The sequence below is a fragment of the Hippocampus bargibanti genome, linkage group LG07, assembly GCF_051943395.1.
Source record: "Hippocampus bargibanti isolate YZ-2025 linkage group LG07, ASM5194339v1, whole genome shotgun sequence".
NCBI lineage: Eukaryota > Metazoa > Chordata > Actinopteri > Syngnathiformes > Syngnathidae > Hippocampus > Hippocampus bargibanti.
Window position 1 is genome coordinate 17,011,945 of NC_142740.1, and position 12,442 is coordinate 17,024,386.

Here is a 12,442-nt window from a genome sequence, read left to right on the forward strand (position 1 = left end):
TTTCTGATGGAAAGCAAAAACTACGACAAAAAAACATCTGATCTTATTTGAAATTTCACCCATCCATCAATTTTCCAGACCGCTTCATCCTCGTTAGGGTCGCTGGGGGGCTGGTGCCTATCCCAGCAATGTATCAGAAGAATTATAACTGGAGACAAGTGCATAAAAAGTGCCATATAACATGATTGGAACGTGAATGGGCTATTCTGAGTACATACACATCCCAGACTCATGAACCCATATTATTTCAATTGTTTTTCTAAACATGCCCCTTTGAAAATGTTTCTTTTAAGTTTTTCAGAAATTGTTCAACACTTTTTCAAGCCTTCGTCTAAATAAATTAATAAAACTAGAAACTACAAAATACATAAAAATATATTGCAGAATTTTGCATTTACATTTTGGCCCGTTGAGGTTATTTATGCCTGACATAATTCCCTTTTTTTAGAACGCTGAACGGGGACAATTAGGTTAAGAACTTGGCAACCCAAGACATCGGGAAGTGTCGCGAGAATTCGCTCGTGACCCACTTCGCCTGTGGGCGTTGTAGTCCAAAACAGTGTCGTCCCACTTTCTTGAGGACGTAGAGACTGTATCACTCAAAACCAAATAATCTGGTGCACAGCAGCAGAGGTTCAATGCAGATTCATTTCCTCGCGTTTATCGTCTATAAATCGAAGTCGGAGAGTTTGACAACTGTCTTTCAAAATAATTTCCCTGAAGAAAGGAGTCGATGATAAAACAAACCGAAAAGGCTTTGGATTTTAGTTGCGCGTAGAGACGAGTAGCGGCGAGCAGCTACCCAAAGAAAACAAGACGTCCATGCAGGAATATTGCCGTAACAACTCGGATACTGTTAAGGTATAGTACACAAAATAGCATTTAGTGAAAATGCATGAAGCACTGGTTAGATTGAGTTTCGATATCGGAGGTGGCGTCAATCACATATATTTTTTGTCATTGACAGAGGACGGTATGTTCCAAGACACCCTCTCACCCAACACGCAGTTTACGTCCAACCTTTTTTGTGTATGATATTGCATTGGCACAGCGACTCGCGACGAATCAAAATAGGAAACAAAAACAGGAACAAGCTATGCTGTAGGATATTCCTCAACAGTGCTTATTTTGCAGAGATCAGATCTACATTGAATCATGTGTGTCCATGACCACCACCTCCACCAGTAAGGGACACTCATGGCCCACCGTGTGCACGACCACCAAAGCCGCCTTCCAGTCCCCCAGGCTACGGTTCTGACCCTGCCTCCTTCTATCCATGCCAAGGTGTGTTTCCATTAAAAATGTTGGCCGATTTGTTACATAACAGTGTTTTGGTTCACGACATTACTGTTGCGCGATAGTGTAAACCGTTCAAGCATTTTCCCAATATCCTTGATTATAAACCAAATATTGAAGTAGTGAAGACTACGTCCTGCTAATAATGTTTTTCCACTACTTGTATGTAATTAAACCCTACTCGAAAATTACTTTGTAGTACTAGAGTCACCCAAGTTTCCTATGAACATAGGACAAAGCTAAGTCTTCAAACAGTAGTAGTGGATAAAAACGGATTGGCCAAATATTTTTGATCGACTTTTTGAAGTGACCAACCTCCTGCAAAACGTTCAAGAATATGCACACGCACGCGTGCGTGCAGGCGCCCCCCACCATGCTCACGCACGTACTCCACGGTGAGAAGCACCAGCCGAAGAGGCCCCGAACATGAACACAACCGAATAATTCTCCTCCTCCCACCTCTTCCGGTCGACTTGGGACCAGCGTGCTGGCTCTCGATCGACGTTTAGGTAACCCGTTTGAGCATTTATTATTGAAGTTGTTGCAGGGAGCTCTTTGTCCACACTAGTAGGACAGTTTAAGACCGCGTGCTCTCATTCTTGTAAAAATATCTGTCTTCCTACGATTTTTTTTTACCTTCTACGACATTTTTATCCACCGAGCAATTTTGGCATAGTAGTCTGACTTCGTGTTACTACTGACGTAAAAGTGCTACTATTATAACCAGTGGTGGTAACCAATTGATGATTTCAGAAGTAACAGGACCTTACAAATAGTGGACTCAACTGCCTTATTCGTAATTACAAAGAGCATTCAAGTACTGTATATGGACGTTCAACTGGATACAAAAACATTTTCAAAAAGTGTTTTAATCCTGTAACTCCTGGAACTCACCCATTGTGCTGCTCCCATCATAATTAACCCAACTGAGCTCTCAATTGATCAAATAATAATAAATAAAACCTCTTAGCAACTGTTTCCAGCCACATTTAAACCACAAGTGCTCCTAATACATAATTTTTCATGAAAGATCGACTCATCATAAAGGGCCCCCGGTGGGGCTTTAAAAAAATAAGATAACATGTGCCCAACTTACTCAACTCAGTGTTTTTTGTTTTTTCTTTCCTGACATTGGCAGTCTGTATTCCGCAGTCATCAGTCTTGCCCCAGCTGGTCTTTGTGGTTGTAAATAGCAGTAAAGTACAAGTCAGTCCAAAACTGGGTCAGGTTAAAGGGCCTGTTTTGTATTCACAAGCATTTTATTCCCTCCCCATTAAAAGCAGTACTTACACATTGAATGAATCCGTTTCACTCAAGCTGTCACCTTCATAAAATGTTTATTGTCAGTAGGTACGTGTAAAGTAACATTTGAACACTGTTTTGTAGTGAAATAGGTTATGAGTTGAGGGTGAAAGCAAGTAAAATTAGGTTGCACGGTAGTATAGCAGGAGAGCGTTTTTTTGTCAGATCTTTGCAACTCCGTGTAACCTGGCTCCCTCTCACATTTAAGAAGCAAGTGTTGAAGACTGAATTGTTCACAAGCGACCATATAATGGAGATTTGAAATACATAGATAAGATAAAAAGGCAAATAATTTTTATTTTGTTGGTTTGCTTTGGAGCGTTATGGCGAGGCATTTACATGAAATATAATCTGTTTTAAGTCACATTTTGTCGTCAAGTAATTGCATCAAGATTTCTTCATGTCAATGACTTCATCTCCACGTCGGGAAATTTTTATCATGAAAAATAATTGAAATAGATCATCCAAACCTTTGACTCATTTCATATACAAGACACATCGTTGGGCTTCAGAAAACCAAACCAAAACACAACATCTCGAAGGATGCGCAAACAGAATTACTGAAGACATTATCAAAGCAAAGAGAATAAAAATCTACTCTTTAAAATGGTGAAATGGGCATATTCGTCTTTTCCTTTCGACTTTTCCCTTCAGGGGCAAATCAGTGTCCTCCACTTTCAGATGTTTGATTGGCATGTTTGTTTTTGCCAAGCTTTTAAGTCAGATGCCCTTCCTGATACAACCCTCTGTATTTATGGGACCGACACAAGAAGACGTATGTTCCCTTGTGGCTACAGAACAAGCAACTCGCTCAGTAAAAGACTCCCAAACACAAAATGGTCATCGCTACAGCACATTCGAATAAAGTAAAACTACTCACCATTTGATGACAACACCGTGAAAAGGGCATTTCTTTCCCTCCATTACATTAACAAATTTCAGATTTCATAAAAAAATTCTGAAAAGCAAGCCCATAAAAATGAGCGTTCTGACAGTACTAAAAGACCGTAGAGCACTGATGTCAAACTCAAGGCCCAGGGATCCAGCCCACCACATCATTTTAGGTGGCCTGCGAAAGCAAAATCAATGAAATCACGTTGAGATTTTGCATGAATTTTCTTACTATGCTTGTAGTAGACGTGCATATTCCGCCATGACGTCTCTGATCCACTGCTGAAAAGGGCACTTTGATCCTCTCTGCTTTCATCTCGAACTGCTTCATGTCACAAAGAGGGTACAGAAAGTGCTGAAGAATGAATGACTCTCTGTGTCTTTGTGTTGTCATATTATTTGTTATTTAAGTTTTGTTTTTGTTTTACTTTATGTTACTTCCGGGTTGAGTAAATGCTGGCGCGTGTGGCTGCTGCTGCTCACCCAGAGAAAAAATATCCTGTGACATTAAAATGTCCCTGAGGGTTTTGAAAGGCGCTTATAAATGAAATGTATTATTATTATTATTATTATTATTATTATTATTATTATTATTATTATTATTATTATTATTATTATTATTATTATACTCATTAGAATAATTTCAAAACACTAACTCATTTGAAAAGTAGTAATCCATGAATTAGTCGTCTAAAGGTCAATATATGATGTGGTGATTAAATAACTATTTGTTTTCACTGTCGTAACGGACACAAGATGTCACTCCAAAATGCCCCACAAAAAAATAATAATAATTTGAGCCCCCTACCATGGAGTGAAAATGGTTTTATTTTTTATGCCAGAAAGACTTTATTGACAGAAATAGGAGTGGGAGGAACTTTTTTTAAATCATAGATTTAAGAGCATTTATACTTTCACTTCTGTTGGTACTTTATCGATTTGCGTGCAGCAGAGCATCTAAATGCTAAGTCACCATGTTCGCTTTGAAACGGTTTGATTGGCACAGCCCAATCCGCCAATCAACCGAGTCCGCGTGGGGAGGATTCTTATGTACAACCAGATAGCCAGTGTCACGTTTACTGAAACTATTTCAGCATCCAAAATAGATTCTGGCCTCATTAAGTTGTGAAATGGCACAGTTGTTTTTCCTCTTAAGGCCACTCTTATCACTCCTGAGTGGCTGTTTATTGGGCTCAGCTGTCCTCGAGGTGGAAGAAAAATGGGCACCTGTCAGCATGTGCACGTACACACGTGCGCATATATGGAGTCAAATATCCAAAGTTCACATAATCTGATGCTCGTTGTCATAGGATACAATATAACAGCCATTGTGGGACGAATAAAGGTTTTCTGATACTGATTCTGATTGTTTTTGTTGACCTCAGTGTTCTTATTGCCTCAGTGGTATGTGTATAAAGAAACATTGAACAATTTAAACACCAGTTATTTTTACACCTTGCAATATCGCAACAAAGCACAATTAATGTCAATGTAATCCTCCCAAGCAGGACCGCAGGCCCACCTGGACTGCATTGGACTCCCTGCTGTGTGGGGCATTCGCCGGAGCTGTTGCCAAAACCGTCATCGCGCCCCTGGATCGTACCAAAATCATCTTTCAAGGTAGGAGGCAGAAAAACACTCTCGTGATCAGGATTTGTAAGGTTTAAATGTAAATCATTTATTTTGTGGCAGGTTTGTCTTTGCTCGCTGCAGAATGTTAAGTGTCTGATGTAACTGTTAACGAACCGCTAATCCGCTTAGGAGATGTTTAGCCTACATGGGAGAGAACTGGTTGTTCTAATCGTGTTGTTTTTCCATTCCTTAGTGTCCTCAAAAAGGTTCTCAGCTCAGGTGAGATTTACTTATAACTGCAAACATTTTCATTTTATTTTTGTCCAAAATGTGATCAAAGCATGTCACATGAAAAACAATCGCGATGACAAACCTGTTGTTGTGCCCTGACATGTGATATTGACAGTGCAGAAAAGGTACAAATAAACAAAAACAAATGCCCTGTTTGGTCTGTAACTTGAAAGAAATGGACAAAAATCTTTCATTGTTGTTTCAGCCATTGTTAGCAATTTTTTTTACTAAGAATCAACACAAATGAGTCTATTTTAACAATGGATGACATCCATTTCTCGTTGTTTGATGTAGCGAGGCTGAAATTTGGACATTTTAAAAATTCAACAAGGTCTCGAAATAATTAGGAAAAATACTTTTTGCTGAATAACATTTAATAGATTAATTGTTGCACCTTAACTCATTCACTGCCAGACGATGTGCAAAAATGTGTCCATTCCAGTGCCGAGGTTTTTGTAATTTTCACTCAAATTCCAGGACCCACAGAATATTGAGTTTTAAGACTACATAAACATTTAATGGATCGTTAAGAAACCTTAGACTCTCTTCTTTCATCAAAAAAGAGTTAATTTCTAAATTATATGGGTCTGGAGTTATATGAACTTGAAATGAGGGTGGCCGTCCAAAATATAATGCAAATGCAATATATATATATATATATATATATTGGTTTATATAGCGCTTTAACAACAGCTGAAGCTGGAACAAAGCGCAAACATGGAAAAAGAGAAATGCTGCCCCTCATGTAGGGGAAAAACATTGCCAGAGGTCTGACCAGCACTTTGTCAGCACCCACCGCAAGAAAAACCAAAATGGAAATGGTGCTCCACGTCATGCTTTTCAATTCCCCAGTGAATTCGGGAAGGGCAGTGAATGAGTTAATCCAATACAGACAAAATTTTATGAAAACATTCGATTATTTTGGTGTTTTGCAGATAACAAAATGGATTAAAAAAAGGAAAACAATTTAAAAGAAAAAGAAACAAAGTAGGCAAATAAAGTAAAAGTCAAAGTCAGCTTTATTGTCAAATGTACTAATATTTATGACATACAGCACAGATGAAATTACTGTCCTCTCAGACCCAGCATGCAAGACACTTATCATGACTTTAACAAACATAATAAACATGAAAACGCCAATTTGCCGGGAGAGGGGAGCCGCTGCGTGTTCACGCGCCGCCATCTTGGGGAAAAAAATAACAAATATGACAACACAAAGACACAGAGTCATTCATTCTTCAGGACTTACTGTACCCTCTTTGTGATGACATGAAGCAGTTGTAGTTGAAAGAGGAGAGGAACAAAGCATCCATGTCAGCAGTGGATCAGGGACGTCATGGTGGAATTTGTACGTCTACTACAAGTTAAATGTTGAAAGCAAACACAAAGCTGTAGCATCCATTGACGAAAAGACATAGTCTCACATTTCCTGTCCCACATAAATCCGCTTCAATTCCAAGCCGCGACAGTTCCACACACGCATCGGCGCTCTGCGCTGACGCTGCTTTCTTCTTATCGCGGACTCCTCAAGCCATGCATCCATCCAACCGCAGATTGTCCAACAGCACTGACCTTTCCGCTGAACAAAGCGGGACTGTGAAGATGCAGGCGCAAAAATGGCCCCTTTCGTGTCCAGCGATGACAGTCGAATGGCACCGACATTCCTCCCATTCAAAAACAGTGCTGGCATATTCGTGCTGCCGAAAAGGCGCAACCGCTCAGCAGTCTCCACCTTGATGATTGTCGTGGCCAAAAATGCTGAAAAACAATCTGTATCCGTTCCACGTGACGCACAACGACATAAAGTAACAAAAGAAAACACAATAACAAGACAAAAACAACAAAAAAAGCAATGCTCGTGAGAGCACTTGCTGATGGCTGCCTACTCAGGTGCCATCTTGGAAAAAAATAAAATATACAGTAAAGTCTCGTTATATCGATATCGGATATATCGATAGTCCCGGTTATATCGATACTATTTCTATGCACGCACGGAGAAAATTACATGCAAACAGGGTCGGATATATCGATAGTCCCGGTTATATCAATATTTTTTCGGACTCCCTTGAATATCGATATAACGAGACTTTACTGTACAATCTAACTAGTCATTTTAGTTATTAAAAGTAAATCTCGTTCGAAACATTTTAGTTGCACCCTAGATGGGTAAAAAAAAAACTAAAATAAAACAATCCAAAAAATGCAATGTTGTTGTTTCTAGGCTGGACAATATCAAATAATCGTAAGAAGCGTATTCCATATTTTTCTTTGGAGCCATCAAAGTGAACTCTTAGGTCTATGTTACTATTGGGTATTTGTACAATGAGTCAACTCTCCCACCCCGCCCCCTTGTAAATCGCCTAAACAGGAGGCATTCCGGCTCATCTATTGCTCGTACGTAAAAGATGGGCTGCTCAGCCTGTGGAGGGGCAACTCAGCCACCATGATGAGGGTCATGCCATATGCTGCCATCCAATTCTGCTCCCACGAACAGTACAAGAACGTGCTCGGGGGCCATTATGGCTATCAGGGAAAGTAAGCTCCATCCCGACGATGTTCACCATAATTTGTTTTATTTTTGTCACTTCAACGCTTGTTCATATTTGTTTCAGAGCTCTTCCGCCATTTCCACGCTTCCTGGCCGGCTCGTTGGCTGGCACCACCGCTGCTATGCTGACGTACCCGTTGGACATGGTGCGGGCTCGCATGGCTGTTACGGCCAAAGAAATGTAAGTGTTTATAGTGTAGATTTTGGATAATGCGTTGCCGACCCGCTTTTATTCTGTAAGAGAAAATCGGCTTGTTTTGAAAATCAAATCCGTCTCATTTAATTTTGCCAGGTACTGCAATATCATGCACGTCTTTGTGCGTATTTCTCAAGAAGAAGGTTTTAAGACCCTCTACAGAGGATTTACCCCTACCATTCTGGGCGTCATCCCCTACGCCGGCATCACATTCTTCACTTATGAAACCCTCAAGAAACTTCACACAGGTATCTGCAGAAATATCGGGACACCTTTATGTCTTCCTTCCATAAAGTTTGGAAAGAGGATAGAAGACAATTTGTGGTAAAAAGCTTCCAGCTCTAGAAAAAGTGAACAATTTAGATGAAAAACCATTGCATGCAAAGCTGTTACACTCCACCCTATCAGGCCCTGACACTTATCACGCGGACAATTCATACAATAATTTCCATGCCTTTATTGCTGTCAATTATGTTGGTCCGTGTATGTGTGATTACAAAGAATGAATGTAGTGTATCATGTAAAATTATTACAAAACATGTCTACAGTAGAGGTTTTTTTAATTTGTTTTCCTTGTCTCACATGTAGAAATATTAAAGGGTCCCCAAAACACCTCAACAACATGCTGTTGAAATACTGTGTATATCAATCATGATAATCATGATGTAGTCATTTTATGGTGGCTTCTGGTGGGTGTGCACTTGGGCCAACAGATGCAGTATATAATACATGCATATAAATAGAAACAAATGAGATTCATAACTGCCAAAGTAACACAGTATTTGCAGAGGATAGAGAATATCTGTGTGGGAATATTATTATATTGTCTGTATTTTCATGCGTAGGGTTCCAGAAACCCCCAGTGATGACTGGAAGTTCAACTCACCCTGCTCACCCAAGTATTTTTTCTTTCCACTTCTTCTAGAAAAGACAAAACGAGCTCAGCCGTACACCGTGGAGCGTTTGGCTTTTGGCGCGTGCGCAGGTCTGATCGGGCAGTCGGCCTCGTACCCTCTGGATGTGGTCCGTCGGCGCATGCAGACGGCCGGCGTCACCGGCTCCGGCTACAACACTATTTTGGGCACAATGCGCGGCATTGTGAGCCACGAAGGCGTCGTGCGTGGACTCTACAAAGGCCTCAGCATGAACTGGCTCAAAGGGCCCGTTGCCGTGGGCATCAGCTTCACCACCTTCGATATCACGCACGGCCTGCTCGTCAAAGTGCACCAGATGGGATTCTCCACCCACTGAATGGCACAGTTTGGACCAATCAAGCTCAAAAGCAGACTTGAAAAGAAATAAATAAAGACAGGAGAAAATAATGACTGTTAAGAACAAATCTGTTCTCTCTTTGCACTACTTTTTCAAGATAATCCGAATACTGGCTCGGTTAGCTTTGATTAGAAAACAGATTTCCATAGGTTGTGACCATACTAGGGAATGATTTGTGATATAGCTGCACGATATTGAGAAATAACCTAATTCCACCAACACCTTCCCCCCAACAGAAAGAAATGAATCTCTATTACTGATACTATAAACATTTAAATATCCAATGAATAATACATATTTTGGTCTACAAATTAACCTGATGCTAAAATAAAAGCAAATGAACCATGAATATATTTGCAAGTTTAGGAACTTCTGTTTTCAAATCAAGCGCTTTCACTTGTGGTCCTTTCAGCATTCACCAGAAGAAATTCTTCAGCACTTCAACTTTTCATGAAACAGTGTAAATAAAGTTACCGTGTTGCTTCAGAACTGAATTTGTGAGACTCTGTATGACTGAGATGATTGGGATCTCCCCCCCCCCCCCAATTGCATCTCAGTAATTTCAAATTTGTATCTACCACATTACAATTGATTGATACATACAGACATCAGATTGAATGGCTGCAGATCTGGTCTATTGTTTATACATGAGCTTCCTTAACTGTGAACAAACTATATATCCATCCATCCAGACCAAGAACTCTCTTTTGTCATTCATCCTATGAAACAAATTATTCAGCCCTTATTGTACGTTTTCATACGATGAATTTCCTGTCCGCATCGTCCCTGCTTTTATGAACGCCAATGGATAAACTCATTTGTCAATATGAGAATGAAATCCACATATTAATATTTTAAATAAAGAGATATGTCACCTAAGTTAGTCTTTCAATTTATGCATATTTTGTAAATTTAAGTGTAAATGAAAAACACCTTATATTCATCTATAAACAGCAATGATATTTCACCACTTTCATCATTTCATGTAAATTTATCCACTGCGAGACTAAGAAACAAATCCATGAGCCAAATCCAATGCCTCATTTGGCCACATGAGGGCGCCCTGTTACAAATACTGACGTACTGCAAAGTTCAGAGTCGGACAGTGAGTTAAAAATGTTGTACAATTATGTCATAATGTATGTTTTACCTCAATATGAAATATTTTGGAACTGCCAATTTAATGCACTAGTTAATATATTGTTTTTATTCATTTTAATTACTTGATTTTTTTATTGGTTATTTAATTGACCAAATAAACCAGTATCGTTACATGTGTTAAAAAGATGAAAATGAGGGTGTACAGCGGTATCGACATGGAGAACTCTAAAGTCGTCATGAACAAAAATTACAGTTTTGGTGTGTGTCTACGTGTGTGTGCGTGCGTGTGTGTGCGTGCGTTTGTGTGCGTGTGTTTTTTGTGTGTATGCGCGCACGTGCGCGTGAGTGTGCGCGTGTGTTTTTTGTGTGTACGCGCGCACGTGCGTGTGAGCGTGCGCGTGTGTTCTTATTTTCTCCGTTAGGTGGCAGCAGTTCAATACGCGAACGTGTATTCGTGATTGTGTGCGTGATTGTGTGCGCGTGCGTGTGCGTGCGTGTGTGTGTGCGTGTTTTACCTCACTTCATGACCTGAATTTAGCATCCCTGCCGAACTCACGGTTTTAACTTTCATATGACTTAAAAATCGACACTTCCCAATGGTTTGAATCCATTATTTTTTAAAATATACATTTAACAAAGGGCAAAAGTAAAAACTGCGGACATTCATATTAAAAATATGATTAATTTCATTTTAATGTAACTGATTTAAATGAATGATTTTAATTTATATAATCCTTAATTTTTAATTAAATCAGATTGAATGGCTGCAGATCTGGTCTATTGTTTATACATGAGCTTCCTTAACTGTGAACAAACTATATATCCATCCATCCAGACCAAGAACTCTCTTTTGTCATTCATCCTATGAAACAAATTGGCCAAAATCCTACATTTCATTTTCCTCCTTTATAAGTATAAGTATTGAGCAGAAAGGACGGATAGACGGATGGATGAATGGACGGATGTATGCAGGAAGCAATCCTGTCCTCCATCTCTCACCCCCTTGCCTCTGACCTTGACTGTGAATTATGGGATGTCCTGCCAACAGACAGGGCGCATAGGCCTGGTTTTGCAGCAATCGAGACAATACCACCGGTTTGATACAAGCGTGGACATGGGGCGGGTGATTGAGTGAGAGAGGAGGAGAAGAAGGAGGAGGAGGGATAGAGAGATGCTTCTTGAAGGCGCCGTTGCCATAGGTAACCTGCACCCGTGCCAAGAAGAAGGGGCGCCTGACCATTTGCATGTACTCAAATGTGGCATGAATAATTCACTTTGGAGACCTTCGCCCCCGCAATGTTGGACAATAGCTGTTTGCGCATACACAAAATGGAAAAGAAATGTGACAGCAGGACAACACAAATATGGCGAGATGCGATTGGGATGCATGCAGCATCATATTTCACATGGTGAGTTTGTCTGTCTCGCTCTGAGTGACCTCAATCACAATGGACGCCGCATCGACGGGCTGCTTGGATTCCAAAAGAACACGCACTCTGTGCATGCTTTCTTAAAAATAAATAAGGAACCCTGTATACATGTCCCCTTCATTTTTGGGAGAAATTATCTTTTACCCATACAATAAAGTCAATTACATAGATGGATGGTTGGATGGTTGGTTGGATGGATTGATGGATAGCTGGATAGATGGATGGACGGATGGACGCACGGACGGACCGACCGATCGACCGACCGACTGACAGGCAGGCAGGCAGACAGACAGGCAGGCAGGCAGGCAGGCAGGCAGGCAGGCAGACATACAGATAGACAGAAACAGATAGTCATAATTTTTTTTGTGTGCATGCTGCTGGGGGCAGACCAATTTTTCTATCAGTCTGCCAAGGACGTTCTTGGAATGCAGGGGTTAACGGGGTACCCAGAGAAAACCCATGCAGGCATTGGGAGAAAATGCCAATTCCATACAGGGAGACAGAGCCAGAATCGAACCCTCCACTTCTGCACTGGGAGGTGTA

The 12,442-nt window shown here is 40.4% G+C and overlaps 1 protein-coding gene across 2 annotated transcripts; it reads left to right on the forward strand.

Annotated features, from left to right (window-relative positions):
* Positions 1-570: 570 nt before the first annotated feature.
* Positions 571-9,421, forward strand: LOC148895608 (mitochondrial coenzyme A transporter SLC25A42-like). Of its 2 annotated transcripts, none has more exons than XM_089000970.1 (8): positions 571-861; positions 1,135-1,284; positions 4,995-5,109; positions 5,315-5,340; positions 7,721-7,887; positions 7,965-8,081; positions 8,193-8,344; positions 9,022-9,421. In XM_089000970.1, exons 2-8 carry the CDS (start codon positions 1,198-1,200, stop codon positions 9,345-9,347), a joined length of 990 nt encoding a protein of 329 aa, XP_088857096.1. In that variant the 5' UTR covers positions 571-861; positions 1,135-1,197; the 3' UTR covers positions 9,348-9,421. The 2 variants fall into 2 exon arrangements, with proteins under 2 accessions (XP_088857096.1, XP_088857097.1); XM_089000971.1 differs by having other exon boundaries at positions 572-861; positions 4,998-5,109.
* The last annotated feature ends 3,021 nt before the right edge of the window (positions 9,422-12,442 follow it).